The 27,754-nt window shown below is 37.7% G+C and overlaps 1 protein-coding gene across 1 annotated transcript in view; it reads left to right on the top strand.

Moving 5' to 3' along the window:
* The window catches only part of frem2a (FRAS1 related extracellular matrix 2a), a 66,355-nt gene extending 38,601 nt beyond the window's left edge, over positions 1-27,754 (top strand). The window contains exons 6-24 of the mRNA XM_004076299.5: positions 271-522; positions 11,503-11,652; positions 11,770-11,979; positions 13,036-13,233; positions 13,530-13,694; positions 13,931-14,113; positions 15,409-15,539; positions 15,664-15,822; positions 16,424-16,727; positions 19,601-19,732; positions 20,035-20,366; positions 22,045-22,237; positions 22,319-22,444; positions 22,547-22,671; positions 22,760-22,894; positions 22,981-23,107; positions 24,365-24,552; positions 24,871-25,017; positions 25,179-27,754. Coding sequence (XP_004076347.2) covers positions 271-522; positions 11,503-11,652; positions 11,770-11,979; positions 13,036-13,233; positions 13,530-13,694; positions 13,931-14,113; positions 15,409-15,539; positions 15,664-15,822; positions 16,424-16,727; positions 19,601-19,732; positions 20,035-20,366; positions 22,045-22,237; positions 22,319-22,444; positions 22,547-22,671; positions 22,760-22,894; positions 22,981-23,107; positions 24,365-24,552; positions 24,871-25,017; positions 25,179-25,724 — 3,803 coding nt within the window. The 3' untranslated portion in view covers positions 25,725-27,754. The remainder of the gene's footprint in view (positions 1-270; positions 523-11,502; positions 11,653-11,769; positions 11,980-13,035; positions 13,234-13,529; positions 13,695-13,930; positions 14,114-15,408; positions 15,540-15,663; positions 15,823-16,423; positions 16,728-19,600; positions 19,733-20,034; positions 20,367-22,044; positions 22,238-22,318; positions 22,445-22,546; positions 22,672-22,759; positions 22,895-22,980; positions 23,108-24,364; positions 24,553-24,870; positions 25,018-25,178) is intronic.

Genomic DNA, 27,754 nt, shown 5'->3' on the forward strand with positions numbered 1-27,754 from the left:
ATTTGTGACATCACAACTACAACCTTTTTCCAACTGTATTCTTTTGTCTACTCCTGATTCACAACAATTTAAATAAAGAAATACTCAAAAATGCAATTGTAAGCATTATTTCCTTTATATTTGTCCTCCATCAGAAAAAGGCCACATGAACATATTAAAACACTAACAACAAAATTTTCATCCGAGCAGGTCTTTAACGTTTTTGGATATTTTTTGATTTTTATCTTTTCATTTTTTTCCAACTCTTTCTTTTCCTTTATTCCTTTAAAGGTTCTGCTAAAGGAACCATCCCCACCACTGTTCTTTCCTATTCTGACTACATCTCGCGTCCAGAGGAGCACAGCAGCCTCCTTCGTTTTGACAGGGGGGAGAGGGAAAAGCTGTGCCGCGTCGTGATCATCGACGACTCTCTATATGAAGGAGAAGAGAGTTTTAACCTGACTCTGTCTATGCCTGTCGGAGGTCGTCTGGGAAAACACTACACAACAACTAAAGTCAACATTGTCGAAGATTTGGATGATGGTAAGACCTGCAAATGATAAGCTTTCATTGATTTGTTTTTCCTAACTTAGAGTCCAGATCCCCTTTACACATCTTATGGCACTGCCTTTTTGTTAGGTGTTATTTATACCTTTGGAAAAGTCTTGAAACCAAATTCACTTTTTATGCTTAAATCAAACTCCCAATCCCCTTTTTTGTCCTAAACTTTGCTTCTGCTTATGTGCACACCTCGCACATGACCAAGGTTAAGCTGCTTATATAATAGAATTTTTCCATATTCTGTTGTTCTGAAAGGGACTGTTTGATGCGACAGAGTATTAGGGCCACCATAAAAAATACATATGTCAATTAGTAAATAACTATTTTTTGATTAGTCGATTAGTCAACGTTTATTGTTTACATGAGGTGATGTGCTTTTTTTTTGTTGTTGTTTTTTTTACAAAAGGTGATAGCGTTCGCGTCATGTATGGTACTGCTAATGCTTGGCATATGGTGCATTCACAGAAATTAAAATTTTACATGTATAGTTCATGAATTTAAATTTCACCTTATATATGATAAAACGTTCTAGGTCCCAGATAAGCTATATGTTAGCACATAAAAAAGACATCATTGGCTCACAAGCTATAGGGTTCCTGATGCCTGCACTAAATCATTGTCTAAACTTCCCATAGAAATAGTAAACAAAATTTTTTTTTATGAAGATGTGTTTTACTTTTGCAATTAGTGAACAGTAAAATATTCAACAATAATTTTTCCTCCATTAGTTTGCAAAAGTGATTTAGGTGGTAGCACTCAATCATGTCTTTAAATCCATGCTCTTCAACCATTGACAGATGGTCTCATTCCTTTTAGAAATACTGTACGTTAAGGATGCTCTGTGAAGGTTTTGCGCCCATCTCTGATGTGCACAGGCTCCTTCCCAGTCAACAGTCAGTGGTGCAGACCAGGTCTTCAGGCTTCATCCAGAACACCCATGATCTTGGTCACTATGCAAGTTTTAAGTCCAGTCGTGAACTCTATGCACAAATCGGATGTTCATTGATCACGAACTGACAGTCCACGCTGAATCGTACCAACGAAGCAACGCAGCACTGTGACTTGGATTTAGTAGTGACGCGTCAGTGGCGTCCGCTTCAAACACAGAAGTATAAACCATTGTATACATAATCACGAAGGACACATTATTATCTGACCTCGTCCACCGAGCCTCTTCCTATTGTAGATGTCGGACGAGCGATAATAAACAGTAACTACACAAAAGAAGGAGAATCTTCTCCCTGTCGTTAACATTTATGCCCTTTAGGGGTCACCGGGCTGCCGGAGTCTATCCCGGCCACCCTGGACAAGTCGCCAGTTTTTTCGCAGGGTCGCAGTGTCCACAATCACACACCCACATTCACACCTAGGAACAATTTAGATTAACCAATGAAGCATGTTTTTGGACGGTGGGAGGAAGCCGGAGTCCCCGGAGAAAACCCACGCATGGAGAACATGGAAATGCCACACTGAAAGGTCCCTCATTAATGTTCTGGTTCGGGCCCCCCCCTGCCGGGTCTTGAACTGGGGGCCTTCTTGCTGTGAGGCAAGAACGCTAACCACTGCCCCACCATTTGCCTCTTAAATGTATCATTTTAATTTTGAAAATTTGCAATTTATAGCTTTTAAAATTATAACTTTATTCTCATAACATATTACATATGGGTAGAAGAATAATCTTTGTGATCCTGTTGGGAAATACCTATTTAAATCTGCAGGTGTCCTCCTTCGTAGTTCACTCGTCTGCATGGATTAACTCTAAACTTTGTTCCGACAAACTTATACCATTTCTGTGCTGAGCATATTCAAATCTGAAATTTAGGACAGTAAAGGTCAAGCTGTTTTTATCTTTATTTGTTTTGCACGTAAAAAAAACAGCACGTCATACATTTTTCAAATGCAGAACAAGCAGGCGAAATGCAGACAGCGTACACGGTGTATCAATCATTTATTTTATTTCCATTTCATTGTTATTCACTAGAAACAGACCTCATTACTTGTAATAGCCTGTGTTCAGTGAGTGTCTATATTTAGATGTCACATTATGCAGAAATCTATACCGAAAAGAAGAAAAACATTATGGACATATTTCGGCAGAGACAAGAAAAATTCTGTATCCTTTTTCCTCACACTGGTTTTGACAAATTTGAAAAGACATAAAAAAAATCCAATAAAAGATATTTATGTTGCTGCAAAATTGATCATTTGAAAAGTGGGGAAATTCAGGTGCTCTACGGTTTGGGGGTTTTGTTTTTGGGGAGCTTTTCAAAGGTTGTTGGACCCTTGATCTGTTAAAGCTTCACATCATTTTTGGGTCTCTCTCTGTCAGCTTTCCAGAAGGGTTTTAAAGCCTGTTTGTCACAAGTGGGTTGCACAAACTTGTGACATGTTATCAAGAATTGTTTATATGGTTGACCTTTACTGATATTTACCATTTATTTTGCTGACAAGTTGTGGTATTGGATCTGTCTTGTAGTTTACACAGTACTGTCTGCTCCAATTGCAGCAGAGGGATGTTTTTACATGCATTATGCACCTTTTTTTTTAACTTATAATTGCAAATAAATAGATAAAATGTACAACACAACGTATGCACAATAACTCAACAAAATTGGTCAAATGCTCTCAAGGGATGATAGATCTGGGCTGTAGACATTTCAGAGATCCTTTATTAACTCTTGCAGAATGTTATTTGACATTGTCTTGTGGAAAGGTCAGTGCTTTCTTTCTTGGGTTAAATTTTTGATAGAATGAGATGTAAGTTAATTTATTTTAATGGTTAAAATAAAGTGGAATGAAAAGTGAAAGTAAAAAAGAAAAAACTTGAAATGAAGACGGGACTATAAAAGTTTGCTTCTTCCCACTCCCTTTCGAGGAATTAAATAAACTGTATTTGATACATGCATTCGTGAGACCACTATCACATTAGAATGATCAAAACTTTTCTTAAAACCTATATGCTCATGTTTTCTGTCCTGCAGTGCATCAACATTCCACTAGGGGCAGTAAAAGGGTTTTCCTGCTCATTTCAAAATTCCATGACACCTCAAAAACACATTTTGGCAGGAATGGTTTTGCTAATTTTCCTAACTTTACCAGTAAAAATACTAAATCTTTTAGTATTCATTTTAAAATGACTACTTATTGTATTGAAACAATGCAAACTGTGTTGCTAATTGTGCTAGACCAAACAGTATAAGCCAAGTACAAGGCAAGGACAAATTCTTTTTTTTTTAATTTACATTTATTTTTCAAAAACATCTAAATGGACAAAAATGGGCCCTTAAAGAGGTTAATCATCATCAGCAGCAGCAGCAGCAGCAGCAGCAGCAGCAGCAGCAGAAGCCTGTCACGCCACTGCTGGTCATCTTACGGTTTTGGGCACTCTGGGTCCACGTGCTGCCTGCCTTCTGCTCGATGTCATCTCTCCATCTTTTCTTCGGTGTTCCCCTTCCTCTCTTCCTGTCCCACGGAGTCCATTCTGTTGTTTTCTTAGCCCATTCGTGGTTCTTCATTCGGGCTACATGTCCTGCCCACTTGCCTTTGGCTTCAATCACTTTCTCGATGACATCCTTTCCCCCTGTTCTTGATCTTAAGTCTTCGTTCCTGACCTTATCTCTCCTCGTAACACCCAGCATTGATCGTTCCATGCTCCTCTGGGTGATTGCCAGTTTCTCTCTTTGGCTTAAAGAGGTTAAAGTAAAAAAATAACTGAAACTTTAAATTTAACAGAGGAGGACAACTTAACCAACTGAACAGACAAACAAACTTACTTAAACTGATCTGGCTAACTAGAAACACAAGGGAACCTATATAGTGGCTCATCAGACCAACTAGACACACAAGGGGGAACTGAAAAAGACTCGGACAAGCTAAAAAAAAATACGGCGAAAAAACAAAGTTAATGTCCATTCTATGGTAAATTAACGTACCAAATGAATTAAGCTAATGAACATCAAATAGAAGCTACAGCAAAGCAATATTCAATGCAAAAAGAGTTTTTCTCCCCCGGGCAATGGTTCAGTCCAATTAGCTGCCTGCTGAATATAAGGCCTCTGCTGACTGGCATGCTTTCTTGTGTCAGGCCTGACTTGATGGCAGCAGTAACAATGGTCCCTTCAACAACTTTAAAACTTTAAAAAACACAACATTGAACAATGAAAATAGATTGAAATAAAGTGTAAAATATTTGTTCATAAATTGTATTTTTAAACCAAACAAAAGTGTGTTTTTTTACGCGTTATATTTAAAAAAAAAAAGACATCTAAAGGTGTGTGCACAATGTAAAGTGAGAAATGATATGTGGGGTGTGGTGCAGGAAGTTACTGTCCTGATGTATGCAGCACAGGCAGCCTTTACAATAATTAAGTCGTCATAATAGAGTTACACCAAGTTCAAAATGTGCGGATCAAATTTTAGACAGTGGATAAATAAGGTGCTTTTTTTAACACTCATGTCAATATATTTGCTTCTTAAACTAACATTGTTCTGCGCAAAAACTTACCAAATCCCCCAAAGTATCATAATTGATGGTATCTATATCTCGTTCGTTTCAAAAAATGTGTTTCAAAAATATGTAAATTTTCTGTCAATTCTTCAAAAGATTGGACTTTGCACAGTTAAAGAGGTAACAAGAACATCCTTTTTAGTATTTGCTGAGAACATGGATGTGTGTGTCCTTGCAGTCAAAACAGCGAGTGACAGAAGTTGCATCAATAGAACTATTTTCAGGCTTCAAGCTAAGATTCAACTTTGACATTTTAGTCGGATTTATTGATGCAAAGATGGAGTAATATGATATGATCTATAGAGCGGAGGTGAATATAAGTCGATGGCTTCATATGGGATGACATGATTCCTGGAAAGCAGCTAACAAAAAAAAGATGATGTTAGAGCTGAACAGATGCAACATGATTTGAACAATTCTGGCAGTAACAAGACTTAACTGTGTTAACAACCTCATAGCAAATTACCATCTTATTATTAGTGTCATGAAATCCATAAAAGAGATGATGCAGACTTAATTGGAGGGTTATATCGATGATGTCCGACCTGTCACCGAAAAGACAGGCTGTCACACCCACAGCAAAACATTGAAAGAGAGAGGCAGAGACAGCTGGGGAAACACACTGACAGCAACATGTCCGGCTGTCTTGAAAGGTATTGTTAGCATCTTAAAAAATAAAAATATCTGAAATGTCATAGGTAGAATGTGCTCCAGAACTGTGGGAGATTCTATCAAGGCAAAGCGAAGATGGAAAATGGATAATATATTCATTGAGTGCAACAGTGAGTTGAATTGAATATTTTCAAAACTCTGTTTGTATTTACATTTGGCCAAGTACCCTATCTGCACCAAGTAGAAAACATGTTAAACCCACAATTTATATTGTGAGCCTCTATGAGCTTAAGATTCATAATATTTTAGATTTAAAATCAGAAAAATGCATCCATTGTTATACTACACTACATCAATGATATTAATAGCCTCTGAAGATGATCATACAGTAAACTATTTAAATCATCCAAGCATGTCTAATTTTATGTGTTTTAATGAATTTAAGTGTCTAGGCTTGTACCTTTACCTTAGATGACTTCCAATATTCCTGTTTAGTAGGTCTTTCATTTTTTATATCAACGCTTAGACTTTTTATTTAGAGGGAACCAAAACCAAGCTGGAGATTAGATAAATAAGACCAAGCTATTGGCTGGGATAGGCTCCCGCAGCCCCGTGACCCCGAAAGGGAAAAACGGTATAGAAAATTAATGAAAAATAAAAGACCAAGCAATTCAATTTAAAAGTGGTAGCGTATAGGTCAGATTGACTCCATTTGTGATAAAACAAATGTGTCAAGACAGAAATAATCAACCCTTAAAACTTGAAGTTGTTGGGGCGAATTTTTGATTGTGTTTTTTTTTCCATATCCTGTTTTGCAGCATCAAGACGAATGTTTATGAGATTTTCCCTACCCATACAGGCTTTAAACTCTATCAAAGTGAAGGGGAGAAAAGCTCTTTCTGACTATTAAGTGTCACTGCTTGTGCTCTCCAAAGCCTTAATATTCTTTGCCCCAAGTCAAAGCACTTTGTCTTACCCTTTCTATCTTAACTACCCGCAGCTTTTGCTTCCATCCCAGACAATCTTCCTCTTGGATAAAAAAAGGTTTAAAGATGTCTGCTTGACCTACTATTTTATCTGTCAGCCTGCATGGTGCTCTGCTGGCTACATGATTTGACTCAAAGTGATAGTTGCCATCTTTTTGCACCCTGGATGGATAGGGGGACAATGAAGTTGAATAATCAAGCACTGAGATGTAACCAAATCCTTTTATTTTTTGTCCGGAAAAATAATATTGTTTTTTTTTTCCTGTTAAATAAGAAAAACATGTTTCTGAATGCATAGCATAGTGTTTATTTATAAGTTACATACTCAAAAAAAAATCTGTGAACAATGACAAATCATTTTTCACTCATATTTTAAGTTTTGAAAATTTTAAAGGAAAATAAATTACTATTTGAAAAAGAAACTTTAGAAAAATAACATTATAATGTGAAATGAAACCCAAATTTAAATTCCATATGCAAAAAAACATTTAAATACATATACCGTATTTTCCGGACTATAAGTCGCCCTTTTTTCATAGTTTGGCAAGGGGTGCGACTTATACTCCGCAGCGACTTATATTAGAAATAAATTGAAATAAATACATTGTTAACCCTCCTGTTATGTTCATTTGTGAGGAACAGAGATGATGTTCCTGGGTCAATTTGATGTATGAAGTATGTTAAGTATTAAGAGTATGTTAAGTGACTCAGAGAATCAGCAAACTTTTTTTACAGTAAGATCTTGAAGGCTAACAACATAATATTCTATTTTCCAATGATTTCATAGATTCAGAAATGCAATAAAATGACAACTGTTTCTACAAATACAGGATGAAAACAGAGTATTAGTTGGCCAATGATGCTTCATGAAAGGAATAAATTCATAAGTATGAGAAAGAATTACTGTGAAATTATGAGATAAACAGTCTGCTATGATTGTGTCATATGAGGTTGTGAAAGTTATTAGTTCTTGGTCACAGATTTTGTCAAATACATTTCCTGTCAAAATGCGACTTATAGTCCAGTGCGACTTATCTGTGTTTTTTTCTACTTTAAAATGCATTTTTGGGCTGGTGCGACTTATAGTCCGGAAAATACGGTACATATCTATCTATCTATCTATCTATCTATCTATCTATCTATCTATCTATCTATCTATCTATCTATCTATCTATCTATCTATCTATCTATCTATCTATCTATCTATCTATCTATCTATCTATCTATCTATCTATCTATCTATCTATCTATCTATCTATCTATCTATCTATCTATCTATCTATCTATCTATCTATCTATCTATCTATCTATCTATCTATCTATCTATCTATCTATCTATCTATCTATCTATCTATCTATCTATCTATCTATCTATCTATCTATCTATCTATCTATCTATCTATCTATCTATCTATCTATCTATCTATCTATCTATCTATCTATCTATCTATCTATCTATCTATCTATCTATCTATCTATCTATCTATCTATCTATCTATCTATCTATCTATCTATCTATCTATCTATCTATCTATCTATCTATCTATCTATCTATCTATCTATCTATCTCTTTAGATTTTGAACTTTTGAGCTATTTGTTTTTTTTACCTCCTTTTTTTTTTGCAAATTAAACACATATCTTGTGTATTTTTTTACTGTGAATTCTCCTTCTTGATTGAACTGAAAGCCTTAAAATCGTTTCCCTACCTTTGACCCATGCGTTTCAAATTTGTGTTTTCATGCTCACTTGAGGCAATTTTCCTTTCAACAGTAAGAGTCCCACTCCAGAGAACAGCTGAGAACGCTCTGAAAAACTGTACTTAAGGTTGTGGTTGACACAAATGCTTATAGACACCCACGCAGTAGTAATTATCACAATTTGTTTTTACACCCTCCCCAGCCCTCACACTCACATCCAAAGTGCTAAAGCAGAGGCAGGACCCCAGTGGGCAAAGAGGATGCACTTCTCATTCATTACTCATCACTAAGCTGCCTCATGTGCCATCAAGTCAGCCGCAAATAAGCCAAGTGTGAATGTAGATGTGCCTATTTGCAATCAAGAATAGGAATTTTTTTTTACATGGATGGGAGGTTTTTCATGCAAAACCATTCTGGATAACATGTCTGAAACCCACAACTGTGGTTCGTTATAATAAATATACCTGTAAGGACTGCACATGTTTACTAATGCATTAGGTCAGCTGTCATTAGCAACCACAATGTGTTTATCCTGCCTACGCATCTGTTTTTCTTTTTTGCGCGTGTGTGTATCCAGTCCTAAATTTCCATTGTGTGTAGGAGGGTAAGGAAGAAGAAGAGTAGGAAAAAAGCAAATTGAGCATGAGAATGATACTGATATCGCCTAATACTGCCAGTGGATATTGAAATGCCACAATTCATCATCAAAAACCAAATTGTGTAAAACCATTAAACCGAAATTGTGGCGAAAGTGAATAATCGCATCCCTGCTGCATACCAGTATGTTTTTGTTCAAAGTGTCAAATTATTTTTGTGTTAAATTTATAAAGGATTTTGTATTTATTCTTTTAATACATTACACCAAGCCAACTGAAAGTTTTTTCTTCATTGTTACCTACTTATTAGCAAATTAAAAAAGGATATTTTTGGTTTTTACGTAGGCTATTTTGTTTTGTAATACACAAACCGAAAAAAAACCGTTACCCAGAAATTGTGGTTTGAAGTGAACCGAAGTAAAAGTGAATCGTTATATCCCTAGTAAACGCACAACAGCATGTGATTCACTTTAGACTTTATTGCCATCGTCCAAAAAAAGGCGAATTGAAGCAACGGTTCATTTCAGAGTTCTACATGCAAACATACTACTGCTACTTCCCTCTTACTAATACTACTACTGACAACAGTGTTAATAATAAGGATGTTTTAAATGAGCAAAGCAGTTTGCTCTTTGAAGGACGCCGGGTGGTCCTTGCTCGTGCTTCCTCCTCTGAGGGCAGGAGATTAAAAGATGAACAGACCCACCATCCAGGATGAAGCGGCTGAGATCCTGCAGTGCATCAGAAAGATGGCCCGCAGCAACGAACTGCTAAGTGAACGCCGCAGGCAGTAGAAAAACCAAAAAAAAAAAAAGAGAGGTGGCTGATATTGAAAGACTTATCACTGTCTGGAAAACAGACAGTACAGAGGGACTGAAAGGGTATGTGTGTGTTTATGATAGGTGAAATAAAAGTTTGTAGACAGATATATCTTTGGACTGTTGAGATTTTGTTTTTATCTTCAACGTTGAAAGTCAGTGCTATTTTTGGCAACACACCAGAGAAAGAAAAAGCTTCAAAAAGAAAAGATTTCGAAAGTTTTTATTTTTTGGGGGGGGTGTTGACAGGGGGCTTTTTAGAACCAGTCGAATATACAACCGCCTTCAATTTACTGCCTCAGAAAGCAATCCCTGTTCAAACAAGCCTCTAGGTGATTTTCCTGCCATGCTGCTCAACATTCAGAGAGAGAGACACACAGAAACACACCGAAAGCGGCTTCCATCTGAACTAACTAGTGCTGTTTGTTAGAAGTGCTTATTTCTTCTGTACACAATTTATGCGACTTATCTTAGCCTCTTTGTTTGGTTTGGAGAGTGTACATTTACAGTTTTTCTTAGTCGGTTTAGTACAATTCTCAGATCAGAATGAAATTCCCAAAACTATTTGTTCAATCTTCACATCATGATGTCACTTGTGCACATCATATAAGCCGTTTCTCACTTCTTTGAACAAGTTGCAATTGCTTTTGGTACATCCATGCAAATGATTATGTACAATTCTCTGCTCTTTGCTACATTATCAATTGTTTATGTCATGTTGATCAAAATGTATTATATAGTTCACTGTGCAATAGTCTTACTCCTCAAAACACCTAGTCATTAGTTCATCGTATAAGTCATTAACTGCAAAATGGTTGACCAAGTTGTCATAATGTGACAAACATATTTCGCTGCATTGCAAGAGAGGATATTCGCTGTGATGTGGATGAGAATTTGTGGCCTAACATACAAGACCGACAAGAGGTGTAGGAAGACCACACCAATTCCTACTGCACTGCCTGTACTGTTGGACAGAATATTGTCCTATCTTTTTTCCCTTTGTGTTACTGTTGGCAGTGGGTTTTTTCTATGTTGGTATGACATGGTCTGTCAACAAATTACAATATGAACAATAAAAGTGTAAATGTGATTCTTGTCCAGTCTCTTGCAATCAAACAAAAAAGGTGTAACTTCCATTTTACAATAATTGTCATCAAAACTTTAGCCATAGTTTACATCAGAACCTCCCTCTAAAGTACACAGTTATATTGACAACATGACTAAGTCATTTGACTGTCTTGTTCGTAGACAATGACACAAGGACTTGACATTCTGATGGCACTGACATGTTCAATGACATAAAGACTTAGTTTTGAGAGATGAACTAAAGATTTTGAGCAAGTTACAAGCTTTTGCAAGAAATCCATAGTGTTTTGCTGTTTGTACAAATTGTTTTGAGAAATGCACACACGTATTTGCAAACTTCAATTCTGATCTAAGAATTGTACTAAAGCGACTGAGAAAAACTGTAAGTGAGCAAAACAGTTTTTTTGAAAGAAACAAAGCCTTACAGTTTGGCCGACTAAAAGAGCAGAAAAGGTGGCGCTTCCCTACAGTTTTTTTCAGAAAAATGCACTGCGATATTAAGACTTCTGGCTTTATAGATGCTTCATGTTATTATATGTTTGGCTGGAGGTTCAACTCCTTGGCACCACAGTTACTGTGTCCTAAGGCATGACCCTTGACCTGACTTATAGCCATGTTCGATTCATCCAATTGATTTACCTTGTTATTTTGTTTCTCAGCTCCTGTGTTTTACTTTGGAGAGGCAGAGTATTATGCAGACGAGAGTGATGGATACGTGGAAGTCAAAGTGTGGAGGACAGGAACTGATCTGTCCAAGGCTGGTACTGTGACGGTCCACTCTCGCAAAACAGAGCCTGCCTCTGCAGAAGGTATGTTTTTGTTTCTAAATCAGAATCATATTTACAATTCATCCTCAAAATGCATTTTAGTGCCCCCAAGCATATTTGTTTCTTCCAAAATTTCTTCTCATTGTTTGTCCTCCCCAGCTGGTTCTGACTATGTGGGCTTGAGTCACAACTTAGACTTTGCCCCGGGTGTCAGCATGCAGACGTTCAGGGTGTTCATTCTGGACGACCTTGGACAGCCAGAGCTGGAGGGGACTGAAAGATTTGAGTTAGTCCTGCGACTGCCACTCAATGGTATCCTGGGAGAACCTGGAAAGGCAACAGTCTTCATCAATGACTCAGTGTCAGACTGTAAGAGAAAACGCTTCAACACAAAGTTTTCACATCTTTGTCACTGCATGTGATAAGAAAAAAGAATGATAACAACTCAGCTCAACCACCAATCAGTCACCTATCAATTTACATCACCAGGGTTATTCATTCCAAGGGATGAAAACAAACACACATGAAAAAAAAAACATTTAAATAGCTGTCAGAAGGGATTGAATTCCATAAAAATTCAGGTGTAGGACACAAAAGAGAACATTCCAGCTTTCTGTAAAGTCCAGAAACTGAGATGATGTGTGTATATATATACACATATGTATATAGAAAATGTTTTTGTATATATATATATATATATATTTTTTTTCTTTTCTTTTGTCAAATAAAAAAATCGTCAGAAACTAAAAAATAAAATAAAAAGCATTTCATAAAACTTAACAACAGGATCAACAATATAAAATTAAAAAAAGATTTAAACAAAATAAAAAATGGGATTATGAGACATCACTGATTAGAAGATGGAGTTTAAGCCTTGAATAATCAGGTGGGTAAAGGCTTGATTTAGCAAATACCAAAATTTTAAGAGCCTGTGGGCATTAGATTAATGAAATATTGTCTATCAGAAGATACTGCCATTCCAAAAACTTCCAATTATAAACCAATGTCATCATCCAATCAGTGATGGCCCATAATTCCTACCTTTTTCTTGATTCTTATTTTGTTTCATTTTTTTAACATTTGATTTGGATTTTTTTGAACAACTTTTGTTTTCCAAAACAATTTCGCTTTTTTTTTTTTTTTACTATTTTTTTTTAGTTTTTTTTTAATTATGTGTTGGTTTCTGGAATTTTAATTTTTAACTGCAAAGTTGCCTTTTAACCTTTTGTTTTGCTATTTTGAATTGTCGTGAGCTGTATGTTTTTGTGTTGATATTAAATAATAATATTTGCACTTGAAAATAGAAAAGTACTAATTAGTACATCTACAAACTCCAATGCTCTTTACAGTTCTCCTTCAAAAGCTCTGCTTTTAATTATCACAATATTCCTAATAATTATAATTATAACTTTTTTTGGCCAACAGTACCAAAGGTCCAGTTCCGCAAACCTCTTTACACAGGAGAGGAGAGCGACGGCCTCATCACAGCAATGGTGTATCGCAGCGGAGACATCCGGCACAAGTCCTCTGTGCGCTGTTACACCCGTCAGGGCTCTGCTCAGGTCGCCTCTGACTTTGATGAGCGGCCCAACACGGACGCATCTGTCATCAGTTTCCTACCAGGTACTTTTGTGATCACACTTGTGCATCACACTTGTTTGTCACTCATTTTAGTTTTCACACCTTTTTGTTAAATGAATGGCTCCAGCAGGAAATTTCAGGTTCTTGTCAGACATTTTTGTGCCCAAAAAACACATTTTATTTCTTTTGACACCCTTCATGTTTCTATTTACATTGTTAATTAACAATGACTTTAATGAGTTTAAACAACTTTTTATAATATAAGAATTTCTATGCAAAAATTAGTTTTAGTTTTTTCCTTTTTATTTCACACATTGCCATCTCTTTTCACTTCTTAGGCGAGGTGGAGAAACCATGTGTTCTGACATTGGTGGACGACACGCTCTATGAGGAAGGAGAGGAGCTGCGGCTGGTTTTGGGGAGCCCGAGGAGCAGCTCACAGTTTGGAGCATCAGTGGGGGCTCCGAATGAAACTCTAGTGAAAATAAAAGACACGGCAGACAGTGAGTGAGACGAAAGAGGGGTGATGGAGGGAAATATACATGTATTTGTTTAAAAACAAACACAAAATGCAGTTAGTGTTTGAATAATTCATGCAGAGGTATCTGAAACTCACGGGTTTAGGAACCTGAGGACATGTTCTTTAATTCATGACGTCTCCCAGAGTGAATATTAAAATGTTCTGCCTGCTCTCTGGTAATGTGCGTTTTGTCCTGCTGTCTTCTCTTTCTACCTGTAGAACCCATCATTCGTTTTCTAGAAACCAAGTTCAGCGTAAGTGAACCAAAGGAAGCTGGAGCTGTTGCAATTGTTAGGGTCCCTGTGGTACGAATGGGTGACACTTCAAAAGTGTCCGTGGTTCGTGTTCACACCAAAGACGGATCTGCTGTCTCGGGAGAGGATTACTACCCCGTGTCTCAAGGTAAAGCTGGCAGATGGCATTCCAGGTTCTGCTCAGATTATTGGAAAATCTAGCAAATTAGCAAAAAGGTTGATAGAATTGTATCATTAAATTTCACATTAGTTAAAAATAAAGGGTTGAAGACCCACTCCAATGAAAACCATGTTTTTGGTGTTTTCAACATGTTCTTGTGGCATTTTTCTCACAATGGAGGGCAAAGACAATTTAGGTCAAAATTGCATTTCTGATGATTTCTTTATTGAAATTGTTGTGAATCAGGAGCAGATGAAAAATGCAGTCGGAAAACTTTTGTAGGTGTGATGAAAATGTTACTACGGCAAATCACAAGCTCCCTGATCTGTTCCATTCTGATGCTTCCACTTGCAGACAAATATATCGATCTTTGTTCTGCTCATCTGATCTGGCATCTGACTCAAAACTGTACTGATAATGTTAGGTTGGGGGTTTGAGGGGCTGTAAGCACGTACACAGATGGAAGATGGGAAGGTGATGGGCTTACTCCACCACCAGTCCTGCCCACAACTCAGAGGCAAACTTTTAACTTTTAATGACCTCCAGAAACGATGTCCTAACATGCAACAGGTTGTTTTTTTTTATTTGGGGTAAAAAGGCATAATCATAAAAAGACCACTGGGTACGCTTTTAAAATAGATTAAAAGCTGATCGGAGTGGGGCTGTATAACAAAAACAACTATTCTCTGAAAGTCATAAATTTGGCCAAAGAGATTTTTTTTTTTCCCGTAAAAAAAAGGTCTTGGTTTCTGATATCCTTTTGCTTTAAAAAGGTCATTTAAGTTTTCCTGCTCTTTTTATCTTTCCAGCTTTCAGAAAAGTGAACTCCTGTACTTTAATGTCCATCTTAGACCATTTCAAGTCACACATTTACACCAGTTTTAAATTGTATAGAGATGAAACTCCCATTGTGTTTATAAACACCTTTGAACTGCATGTAACTTATGCAAAACTCCGTAGAACGCTTTGCAAATAGACGTGCCACCTTTGGTTATCATACAAATAGAAACCTACAATGCTTCAGACGGGAAGTGCCTCGTGGGCTGATACCTCAAGAAATCACTCTGTAATCTATTTCAGCTTTTTATTTTCTGAGTGTAAACTTGACTGCAGCAATAAATTTTGTCCTAATGGTACCTATTTCCCATGTTGTATAAGTGTCATCCACGCAAAGATAAATTCAACCATTTGGCTTGCATTTATAGCTGTAATTTGATGGCACTTTTTGGTTCATAGTATAATGAGTTGCTTATAAATCAACTTCTTTGTCTGTGTTTTTCCAGACATTGAATTCAGACAAGGGGATAAGCAGCATGTCGTGCAGGTGGAGGTGCTGTTTGATGGAGTGAGGGAAATGAGGGAAGCCTTCACCCTCCATCTTAAGCCTGATGACAACATGGTGGCTGAAACAGAGGTCAGATATGTCCAAAAGAGCAATTGTATAGTCAACCAGATCATCTTTTTAATTAAGTTTTTGATATGTGTGTCATCTCACTATCCAGCAGTCAGTAATTTTCATCAGTTTTTCTTTCAAACAGATGACTAAAGTAATAGTGTACATTGAGGAGTCCAACAGCATGGCTGATGTCACCTTCCCATCGTTGCCTCATGTTGTGTCGTTGCTTCATTACGATGATGTTGCTCGGACACCACACAACCTGCAGCCACCAGCCGGATATCCAGTCATCTGTGTCACAGTGAGTCATACCATGATCTAGCGAGCCCTAGAGTTCCATGCACTGAACATAGCGGTTAACGAACTGTCTCAGTGACATACGTTCATTGTATCAGTCCGTTTTTTTTCAGGCAGCAGAATCTAATTAGTCTTTATAGCTCAAGAGAGACACTTTCTCTCATTCAAACTCATGGATGTTCACAAGGTGTTATCAGCTCCTGACATGACTGCTCAAACTGTATTTGTGTTTTTTTTCTGTTTATAAGACATACGAATGGTAAGAGACTGCAGAAGATATGTGTTTTTTTGTTTTTGGTGCAGTGTGGTCAGCCGTGTGGGAGGCTCGCTGAGGAGATAGTTCCCATACAAGTCATGAATGCTGTTCCAGAATGCTCAATGTCAAGAGGTTTAATAGCTCGTGTTATCTGCTGATTATAAAAAAGATGACTAATTTTGGGGATATAGCTCACAAAAATATCTGTACTATCTTAGTTGTCATGTTCTTGGTTTAATTCTCACTCCATGTCACCATCTGTCCTCTGACATTTGCAGTATCTTTCCAATCTCCCTGCTGTCCATGCTTTCCCCACCCACTCCTGCTGTGTTCTCTTTCACTCCTCCAGGCGTGCAACACAAAATATCCAGACTACGACAAGACAGGTTCTATCTGTGTCAGCGAGCACATCAATAACACCTTGACCCGCTACCGCTGGCTCATCAGTGCCCCAGCTGGTCCCGATGGCGTCACCAGTCCCATGAGGGAGGTGGACTTTGACACGTTCTTTACTTCCTCCAAGATAATCACACTGGACTCAGTTTACTTCCAGGCGGGCTCCAGGGTCCAGTGTGCTGCCAGAGCTGTTAATTCTGATGGGGATGAGGGCTTAGAGCTCAGCAGCCCTATTGCCGTCATAAGCATGGAGGAAGGTGAGGACTAAATGTTCTGGAAAGTAAATGAGACTCAAAGTGTGACAATTTGGGTTTTTAGGGATGCAGAAAAAAACGTAATAAATACTCAGACTTTACATTTAAGGTTTTATTTTTAACATGAAAAATGTCATTTAAAAAAAGTCCAAATGGCCAATGTATGTGCAAGCATTGCCTGACAAAACACAGACCAGGAGAATTGTGTGTAATAATCAACTGAAGTGCATGTGTGGGATCTTGAGACTTTCTTCACGCTGTGAGATCCACATACAGTAGATCCAAAAATACATGCTGCATTTACCTACTGGTAAGCAGAAAGGCCATATTAACATGGCTTTCTTGGAAAAATGAACAGTTTTGCTGTCCTGCTAATTCAAGGTAAAGTTAACATTTCCTTAGATCATTTGCGAAAAATAAATATTTAGAGGACATAAATCCAAATGTGGTCGGTTGAGTAAAATGAAAAAGGGTTCCTTTCTTACTGTTAACATAAGCACAATTAAGCAATAATTAGCTACTAAATAAAGTGTTAACAGCCACTTTTATTTGTTACTTTGCATTACTTAGTGTATTATTCAATGCAGTAGTTAACAAGCATGTTGATGCATACATAATGCTAATCACTTGTATAGGGACATTTTTTATTATGACTTTGTGATTCATGAAGCTGTTCACCTTTCTGCATATCCCTTTAGGGGGCACCACAGTGAATCAGCTTTCACTGATTTGCACAGGTGGTTTGTCAGAGATTTTCACACCTGGCACAATCCTGTATTTTATCCAGGCTGGGGACCGGCACAGAGAGACCCACACTTGGGCCCACTTGTAGCCACATAGTTAGGCAGTAACGCAATGGGTCATGCTCAAGGACCCACACTGGATGAAACTTATCGCGCCTTGAATCGTGCTTTGACTTCCCATCTACCAGTCCTGCTCTCAACCAACTGAGTTATCTAGCCGCCACCTCTGTAATCCATTACTTTTTGCTAACGCATTAAAAATAATACACTTATGACTACAACAATACAGTTATTACTGCAAATTAATGCACTGGCAGGACTTTGTTTTATAGATAATTAATGCTTAAAATGACATTAATTAACATTAATAAAGGGACCCTCATTTTAAAGTGTGAACAATAAGGTGGACTCCAGAGCTAAAATGACCATAGCTTAGAAAATCTAAATGAAAAAAAGTGAAAAAGATATACAGTGTTCCCCACTTATTCGAATTTCAATATTCGCGGTTTCACATGTTTGCACATTCTTTTTCCACTCACGTGATTCATCCAGTTCATCGCAAAAAGTTTGTGCCCCTGCATAGAGAAATGTTATCAGCTGACTCCTGAAGCAGCTGGAAAATATCCTGATACGTTGATCCCGTTCATCCGTTGAATGAATGATGGATGAAACTGGTCTCTACTGGAGGAAGATGCACTGTAGCACTTAACTGATGAAGGAGGAAGCACTGGCTCCTGTTTTCAAGGCACAGAGAGACAGAGTGACACTCCTAATATGTGTTATAAAGTATGCCACAGTACACTCTATTGCTTTGAACAAAAAACAAACTATTATGTTGGGCAATAGTCCAACGTTCTTTTTATAAAAGGGTTTTTGAAGAGTAAGGATCGGTAACGGACATTCTTCAGCCATGGGGGTGGGGGGTGGTTCTCTGTATTCAGGAGTTCTGCGTATTCCCGGGTGTCTCTGGTCCTTAACCCCCACAAATATGAGGGGGAATACTGTATTTTTCCAATACAGATGTTTGAATAGGTGCCTTGCTTTATAGAGCAAGTTATGACAAGTTAAAAATCAAACTCAGGCACAAAGCAGCTTTGCATATCTGCATTTCTTTTTACAGTTTCTGCAAAAATCCTTCAAAAATGAATGTTAAAAATCTGTTTTGGAACATGATTGTGGTTTAAATGTTTTCCCATCACATCCTTAACATATTTAATGTTCAAATATTGGCGTTTGCTTCTTTGTAAAACAGTAAATATTGACATATCTTGCTCCTTATGGACTTTTTGTGAAGTAAAAAACTCAGACAATGGTGATATGTTTAGAAATCTTCTTGTTTGTGCTACTTTTTCCAAAATGATGAGAGTCCAGAATCCCTCCCACAATTGTGCTGCTCAAATAAATTAATTAATCTCTACATTTTTACACTTTCATTTCAAGTGATTGGCTGCTTTGGAAAGACATTTAAAGTCATGTTTTGCCCAGCAAACATCCAAAATGAATCATTCTAATCTTTATGTCTTCCTTCTCTAATTAGGTTCTACTACAGGGCTTATGAAAAAAAATATTTATAAGATTTTTGCTTGGAGTAATAGATGGTGTTCTGGGTTACATCAGTATGCATAAATAAATAAAAATCCTAATCGGTTCACATTATTTAGACCACTTTTGTAGCTAAAGGGTTGTACTTCCTTTAGGTACCTTTTAATGTAGAAACATGCATCATATTTTAAAAGATTTGGAAAACAGAAAGTGCATCATTTTTACTTCTATCAGTAGCCTGAGAATAAGCTATAATCCACCGCGGCTACAAGCTGTGCTCTGACAACAGGTCAAAACTATCACTCACTTCTCAAAATGGAAAAAAAAATGAAAACTTTCTTTTTTGCTGTTGCTATGCAATCATTTATGCTGCTCTCATTCCACCTACACATCCTGAATTCAACAAGTTCAGACTTGCTCTCACTGGGTGGTCTGAAGGAATTCCATATGGAATTCCCAACTGCACTCATTATGTGGAAAAACATCCTGTTGTACAGAAGGTAAAATTGTTATCACCTCTTTTGTAGGAATGAAGAAACACTAGTATTATATCTCATTTATTGTCAAATCTGTGCGTTCTGTCTCAAAAAGGCATGTGTCAACCACGGAAGATGGGAACTGTTGGTGCTGAACCTTTCTCTGCCAAATTGCGCTACACTGGAGCAGACGACCCGAAGCACCCCAACCTCATCAAAGTGACTGTCACTATGCCTCACATCGATGGTAGGTTGGAGATGGAGGTAGGCCTCATTTCACACATGAGGGAAAATTTGATTTAGTGTGCCTAATATTCCCGTCTCACATCCTCAGGAGGCTGGAAGTCAGAATGAATCAAACCCTGCCTCAGAAAATCCAAAGCACAGACCCTTTTAACATTCTCGTCTTGTTGTTTCTTCTAAGTTTTGTTTAACTTTTAATGAATTTTTGCCCACTTCTTTCTGTTTTTATATGGCTGGGTTTTTTCCCTGAATCTTCTTGTCTCTATGTGTTAAAATCGTTGCCCGTGCGGTCTCTCTGCCTCGCAGGTATGCTTCCTGTAATCTCCACTCGGCCTCTGGTGAATTTTGACCTGACTCTCAGTCCTGATGGAACCCGCGTTGGAAACCACCGCTGCTCCAACTTGCTTGATTTCAGCGAGGTCACCACAGGTCACGGCTTCATCACTGCTTCAACTCGCAACCCTGAGAGCATGGGAGATTCGGCGCCCTATCAGTTCAGCAGTGCTCTGAGGGGCAACAGCACTCTGCGTTTTTACAGGAACCTCAACCTGGAAGCCTGTCTGTGGGAGTTTTCCAGCTACTTCCACATGTCTGAGCTGCTCACTGACTGTGGCGGGACCATCGGGACAGATGGACAGGTGTGTGTGAATCTTTAGAATTCCACTCAGACTGTTTGACTTTGTCAAAACAGAGCTGTGTTTGCCAGAGTGTACTATTGTGTGTTTGTTTACAGCTATTTCAGGGAGTTCACACAGACAGAGCGGCACCATCCCTGTTTTATGTCCCATTCACTCTCTGTTTGTCCACTATTAGCTTGGGATGGACAGCATTTAGCGTGTAGTTTATGCTTAACACACACACGGATGTTAAGTATTTCCAGTCAGACTGGCTGTATTTCTACCCTCAACTAGTCAGCATAAAAGCTGGGATTTACTTGAAAGCCATGAAATGCAGTGAAAGGAAAGTCACTTTAAATGGAGTCTTAGATGCCCACACCAATACCATTTTAAATATTTCTGCAACTGCAGGAGTCATATAGTCCCTGGAAACTGAAGCATTATGACCAACTATGACTAAGATCCTCACAAACTGCTATTCTTCTTCTGCTGTTGCATTATTGCAGCTGATGCTGCAAGTGTCTTGCATTGGGAATTTGAACCACATTACTTTCTTTCTTTTCCTGCTGCTTTTTTTTCATTCCTCCATCTCTTAATATATTGGCTTATTTTTGCTGAAAAATGCACAAAAAGAAAATCATTGGTAGATAAACAAAAAAAAACAAAAAAGAAATACTTGCACACATTGCAGTCATTATCTGCTGCCTTGCATTTCTACCACGGTCCATGATGTTACAAACTCTGACTAATTATGTTGCTATGATTTTTTTTTTTACCTTGTAAAAAAAAAACCAAAGACTTCTCTGCTTTTGGCTTATTTAGGCTTTTCTACATTAATATTATTGTTAACTTAATGCTTGACATTTGTTTAGACTTTTTTTGTCACCTTACACCTTATGTATAAAAAAATAAAATATTAAATATTATTATTACAATAGAAATATTAGGGTAAGAAGAGAAACTGAAAAATTCTTGTCAGATGGAGGTTAATTGAATCTAAAATTGTTTATTACTGCATCATTTTACCATTTTTTTCATTTCCTTTGACCCCTCATTTAATTTTTAAAAAGCTATGTAAAGTGTAATAGATCTAATTTGAAAACTCGATTGACAAATTTAATAAATTGTATCTAGATAGATTATAATTTACATTGGTCTCACAAAGGTATCTAAAAACATGTTGGTGAACAGCTCCACCTAGCTGTTGCCTAGTAGAACTATTTGGAACTCGGTGCAAATAAAGAAAACGGAAAAAAATGTAAAAAACTTTACAATGTTGTCATCATATTATTTTATTCAACAGTTAGACTTTTTTTTTTACTTTTTATTTAAATGAATAATGCTTGATGAAAACATTAAGTCTACTAAACTTATAGAAACCCATACTTTTCTGTTAACTTTTACAAGATTTTCAGGGTTTTGGCCCAACTGAGTGGGAGTAGAGTTCACTCATCCTGTGGGGGAGAACACTGAGTTCATCTTCTCCACTGTTAGCTACAGCTTTTTAAGATGCCATCACTCTTTCTAACAATGAAAAAAAAATGTTACAGATTTTTCCATACATAGGATCTTTTTCAAGTTTTACATTCTGTAAATAATATCTGAACACAACATTAGCCTAACCAAATACGTGAGCCAGGACATCTGCGTGTAACTTCTTGCATTTTTTTGCATTTCTTCATGTCTTCACTCCTTGCAGGTTCTGAACCTGGTTCAGTCGTACGTGACCCTGCGTGTGCCCCTTTATGTGTCATACGTGTTCCACTCACCAGTGGGTACCGGCGGATGGCAGCACTTTGATCTGCAATCTGAGCTGCGTCTCACCTTTGTTTATGATACTGCCATTCTCTGGAAAGACGGTATTGGCAGTCCCCCACAAGCAGAACTACAGGGTAATGTGTCACTTCAGAAAGATTACTGTGATTCATGTAGCAAAAAAAGAAAAAAGACAATGGCAGGTGTCCTTCTTTTAGGTTCTTTGTTTCCCACAAGCATGCGCATCAACAAGCAGGGACGTTTGGTGGTAAACTTCCGCACCAAGGCTCATTTTAGGGGTCTGTTTGTTCAGTCTCACTCCCCAGGTCGAATCAAAAGATCTGGTAAGGGAGACAGATGTCTTATTTTGTTTTGTTCAATCCCGAAAGAATTTAATAAAAAAAACATCTTTTATTTCAATTTTAACATTACTTCCTAACTTTTAGTGTCCTCGCTGTCCATGGTGATGAGTGTGGACAACCCTGGCTTAACCATTAACCTCACATTGGTCAGGAGTGAGCCGACCTACAACCAACCTGTGCAGCAATGGATCTTCATCTCTGACTTTGCTGTGAGAATACAAGAAGATTTTCTTGGATACAAAACCCATCGTTACAGACGCTAATTTAATTTACGCTTTTGTTTTGTGTTCCACACAGGTGAGAGACTATTCTGGGACATACACAGTAAAGCTGATCCCGTGTACTACAGCTCAGACTATAGAGTATTCTGTCCCCCCCATCTGCAGTCCCAGAGAACCCATCTCCTTTGACCTCAACATTAGGTTCCAGCAGGTGAGGCGGTAGGAGTTGCATGGATGAGGTTCTTCTTAAGGAAAAGCAAATATTGTGTCTCTTTCTTTGCCTGTATTCTTCATTAGGTGAGTGACCCAGTTGCAGTGGAATTCAGTTTGAACACTCAGATGTTCCTTTTGTCCAAGAGGAGCCTGTGGCTTTCTGATGGATCCACAAACTTTGGTCAAGAGAGTGATGTAGCCTTTTCTGAGGGTGAGATGTTGTTTTCTACAATTGTACTGTTTTTTTTCCCACTGTCAACATTTTGCTGCTTATTATTTTGCCAGTAAAATTATTATATAATTTTGCAAATCTTTTTTTGTTTTTGTCTTACTGCTTCCTACTTATTTTATAATGTTGTCCAGTAAATAAATAAATAAGAAAATGTAAAGCTAGAGAATCAAATTAAAATATTTTATTGAGTTGCTCTATGTCTAGATTTCGAAAATATTATACAAAACTATTGCGCTGACCTTCTGACCTTTCACTACATAACTAATATAACATGAATATAAACTAACCAGCTGTAAGGCAATTTCTTCCATCTCCAGGGATTATATTAGTGTTTTCTTTACTAGCCAACCTATATGGCAGTTGTTGCACCGCTAATGTTAGGTTGGGGTCAATGAATTAAATCGCCAGAGGAGACATCACGTGATTCCTCATGGGAGGAGAGCACCGCCATCTTGGTGAGGTCAAGTCACTGCTGCAGTGTATGCATGTGAACACATTTTTTGCAAAATGCCAGTTCATTGTGCGGGTATCTATATAAATTATGTATATAATATATTATATATATATATATATATATATATATATTATAAAAGCTACTTAGATGCCACTAAAGGCAATAGAAAGCATTGTCATTTGGGTGGCGACGACCTCACCAAGATTGCGTCGCGCTCCGCCACCGGAGGCCACGCTTCTCAAGCGGGCATGTCTCCTCTAGTGATATAACTCATTGGTTGGGGTTGTGAGGGGCTGTAAGCTAGTGGGAGAAAGTGTAATCAGATGTATGAAGCGAAGTAGAGGTGGGCTTACTCAGCGCCAACGGTCTCACCCACAACTCAGAGGTGAATTTCTAATGAAATACTCCCACTCTGCTGAAACTATTCTAGAAAATGACACAATTTTTTGTAAATTTTGTCTAAAAATTGCATAGTAATAATTAAAAGACCACTGGGAACACTTTCTAAAATTGATCAAAAGATTTAAATTTTGGCATGATTTGGCAACATGACCTACATAAGATAAAAATACTGTATAAACATGCAGCATTTTAAAAATACAAATGGGTTATTAGGTTATGGTTGAAGTCTCTTTTATGGTCTCTGATAACCTCAGCCTGTCTGTGATGACCCACCAGGATGTCAAGGGAGAACTTAGCCATACACCATGAACAGATGAACAGGAGATTTATTAAAAATGCATGGGCGAATGGAAGTGTTAATGCCTTTTTCACCTTTTCAGGCGATACGATATATGGTCGTGTCATGGTGGATCCTGTGCAGAATCTGGGAGATTCATTCTTCTGCAGCATAGAAAAGGTGTTCCTGTGCACCGGTGCTGATGGATATGTGCCCAAGTATAACCCAACCAATTTTGAATTTGGATGCCTGGCTGACTCCCCATCACTGCTTTATAGGTTTAAGATCCTTGTGAGTATAATAAAATGCAAGCAGCCACAGGTAGTGCTCCAGCATGGGTTTGAGCCGGCAGCTTCCACACAGAACATGCACAATGCACACCACGAAAAAGGGGCACCACAGCAACCACGAACGATCCACCAGGAGGGCCTTTACATGGCTCCGGTCGCTGCTCCTCAGGTGGTGGTGGTGCTGGTGCAGGTAATGTGGATGTCCCTGTCCCTGTCACTGGTGGTGCTCTGGGAGCTTGCCTGCCGGACTCTGAACAATTAAATTCCATAAAGTGGGGAGAATGTTTTTTCACTGTCTTTCTTTTCTTCCCCTTTTTAGGATAAGGCTCAGCCAGAAACTCAGGCTCTTGTATTTGGTGAAATCGGTTTTAATGCTGTGCTGGCGGTGGACGATCCATCCGCTCTGTCTCTTGTCAGACAACCTGGTTCAGATGGCTTTAGATTAGATTCATCTGCCATGTTCCAGGTTTGTGTAGCTCACAAATTACTCACCTTTAAAGAGTACTTTTACCCTGTTTAAGGTATAATGCATGATTAGTTACATTTCAGTGCAAATTACGTTTCAATTTCACTGTAAAGTTATAAAAAATGCTTTATATTTCCAATTAGTCTTTGTTTTCTCTTCAGGTTGCTGCAGGTCGTGAATGGTACATACATACCATTTATACAGTTCGCTCAAAAGATGCTGTCAGCAGGGGCATCGGGAAGCGGAGCCTGGAGTACCACTCCTTCGTTTCCACAACCGACAGCCGAGCTTTGTCAGCCAGGCCAGAAGCTCCTCGCAAAAGAAGGTCAGCTGGAGATGCAATCCCTGCAGTCGCTGAAGATATTGGCATAGACAATAGCCGGGGCACCAACATCATGCACATCTTTTTGGACCGCACCAAGAGGAAATCCAGGGTGTCAGACGAACTCTTTGCTGGTGGGTTAGAACCTGACGAGCTGAATGCGGATGACACAGAGGAGGGTCTGCTGACTGTGGTGGGGGGTCTGGTCGGGGTGCTGCTAACTGTCCTCATCATTGTCATCATCACACTCATACTGAGATCCAAACAGAAAGATTGGAAGGAAGGGGGAAGGGGAGGGGTGCAAAAGGTGGTAAAGGGATCTGTCAGCACGGAGCCTATGCTTGTGGTGAGGATGCAGGACTGTCACAACAGCTCAGAGGTCTGAGCTGTGAACGCATAGATGGACAGATGAACACACGGGACAGCCTTTTTTGGCAAAACGGGGGTCTTTTTACCTGCATTGAATAAATCAATACTTAAAAATATGTTGATTAATGTCCCATTTCAATGGGATTGTTGTAACATGACATATTTTAAGTGCAACACTTTTAACTACCCTTTAGTTTATTTTAATTTTTTATTTTTTTTTAATTAGCCATGATGCCATTAGCAGTACATTCCTTTTGTTTCCTACTTACTTTAGGGAGTGAAAGTGCCTGAAGAAACCATTTTATTTCAGGCTACTATATTTGCCAAAAGAAGCTAGAGAAAGTTCATGCTTAAACTTAAAGGGACACTTCACCTCAATAAGAACACTTTTACCTTTCTTATTAGTAGTAGTTTGAAAAACAGTGTGTCCAGCCACAACAGATTGTTCTTGCTGTCTGCAATGTATTTCTAGAACTGCTTTAGACAATATCTTTGCTACCTTTAGAAACATGCCCGGCCTAACAGAGCTTAATGTAATTTTCTACTCTCATTCTTTGATTAATAAAAAAAAAAATTTCATATTTTTTCCCCCCTAAGTTTTCCCCCTTTTTTTTTTTGCTAAATATTATTTTGTTGTTCATTCTGGGGTGAAGTGTGCCTTAAAGTAATTAAATTTGGGTAAAAAAGCCTATTTCGATTTTCAGAAACTTGAAATAGTAAAAAACAAAGTAAAATAAATAATAATAATAATAATTGTAATATAATAATAAAGAATATAGCACAAATACCCTTCGCAAAAAGTAGCCTATTTAGGTGTACTGCTAGTACACTCACTGAAAATGTGGCAGTATACCTGAAGTTTACTTTTTACACACTATCTATAGTTAAACTGTTCAAATTTAGTCTGTAGAAGTATTCAGTTGGTACACTCCCTACACTACACATACATGGTCTATGGTATTCTTGCTAAACTTATACTAAAGTAAATAAACTTCAAATGTACTACTTTTTGCGAAGAATATTTTCTCATCTGTGAAGTCAAGTGCATCTATCAGCACATCAAAACAAATGGCCAGTTCTTTCTTTCACCAGCTAAGCAGTTCACCGTTAAGCTTTATTTTTCATTTTTGGTTCCCATGTCGACCACACTCTGTTTAAATGTTTTGCTTCTCAGTCATAATGATTATTTATAGCATACACTGATTTTTTTCCCTCCCATAGCTCTTTAGTTTTCATTGTTTTACTTTGTTTTAAGTGTTACTGGACTTTCTGTAATATTCATTCTCAATATCGTTGATCCACAGATGTTTCTGGTATTTCTTAGAACTAGACAGGCATTAATGTTACTTGATGAAGAAAAACACTGTTTGAGATATTGTTGCAACCCTTCTCGAAGGTTATTATAACATTGAAAGAAAGGTGAGTGTATTGTAACACAATCTTATTGTTGACTATGTGGGGGGAAAATGTCCTTCATAATCACCTTTTTTGTTGAATACGTCTTTCTTCACATCCAGCAGGTTTTCTCAAATTGTGTTCTTTTAGGCTTTTCCAGTCACTAGTGTTGTGCACCACTTCAGTGACTTATGTGTTTAGATGAACAATAGGGATACAAGATCTGTTTACCAATCACCTGTGAAGAAAATCAAATTTGATCCACTTGATATAATGTTATCTTGTGAGTGATAGAATATAATTTTCCTTTAAATGGGTATGTTTTACTCTTCTGACACTGTTTCAATCAGTATTTCTAAATGCTTCTTTTACCATTGTGCTGTTAGTTTTGATCATAACTATTTTCATATATTTATTAAGTTAAACCGATGATGAGTTGAAACCACTTGAGGGATCGGTCACGTTTTGATTGTATAAATGTCAGCGGAACTGAAACGAAGCCATCTTTTGGTTTTGTAGCACCGATGAATTTTGTCATTTTTGCGTCTCACATCACATGCCACTACAAGCTATGCAATGTAATGTATACTTCATAGCCAGTTATCCCCATTTATATAAAATTTTCAGCACAATAAAACTTTATATACACAC

This window comes from Oryzias latipes, chromosome 14 (assembly GCF_053564925.1).
Source record: "Oryzias latipes strain Hd-rR chromosome 14, Olatipes_Hd-rR_3.1".
NCBI classification, from domain to species: domain Eukaryota; kingdom Metazoa; phylum Chordata; class Actinopteri; order Beloniformes; family Adrianichthyidae; genus Oryzias; species Oryzias latipes.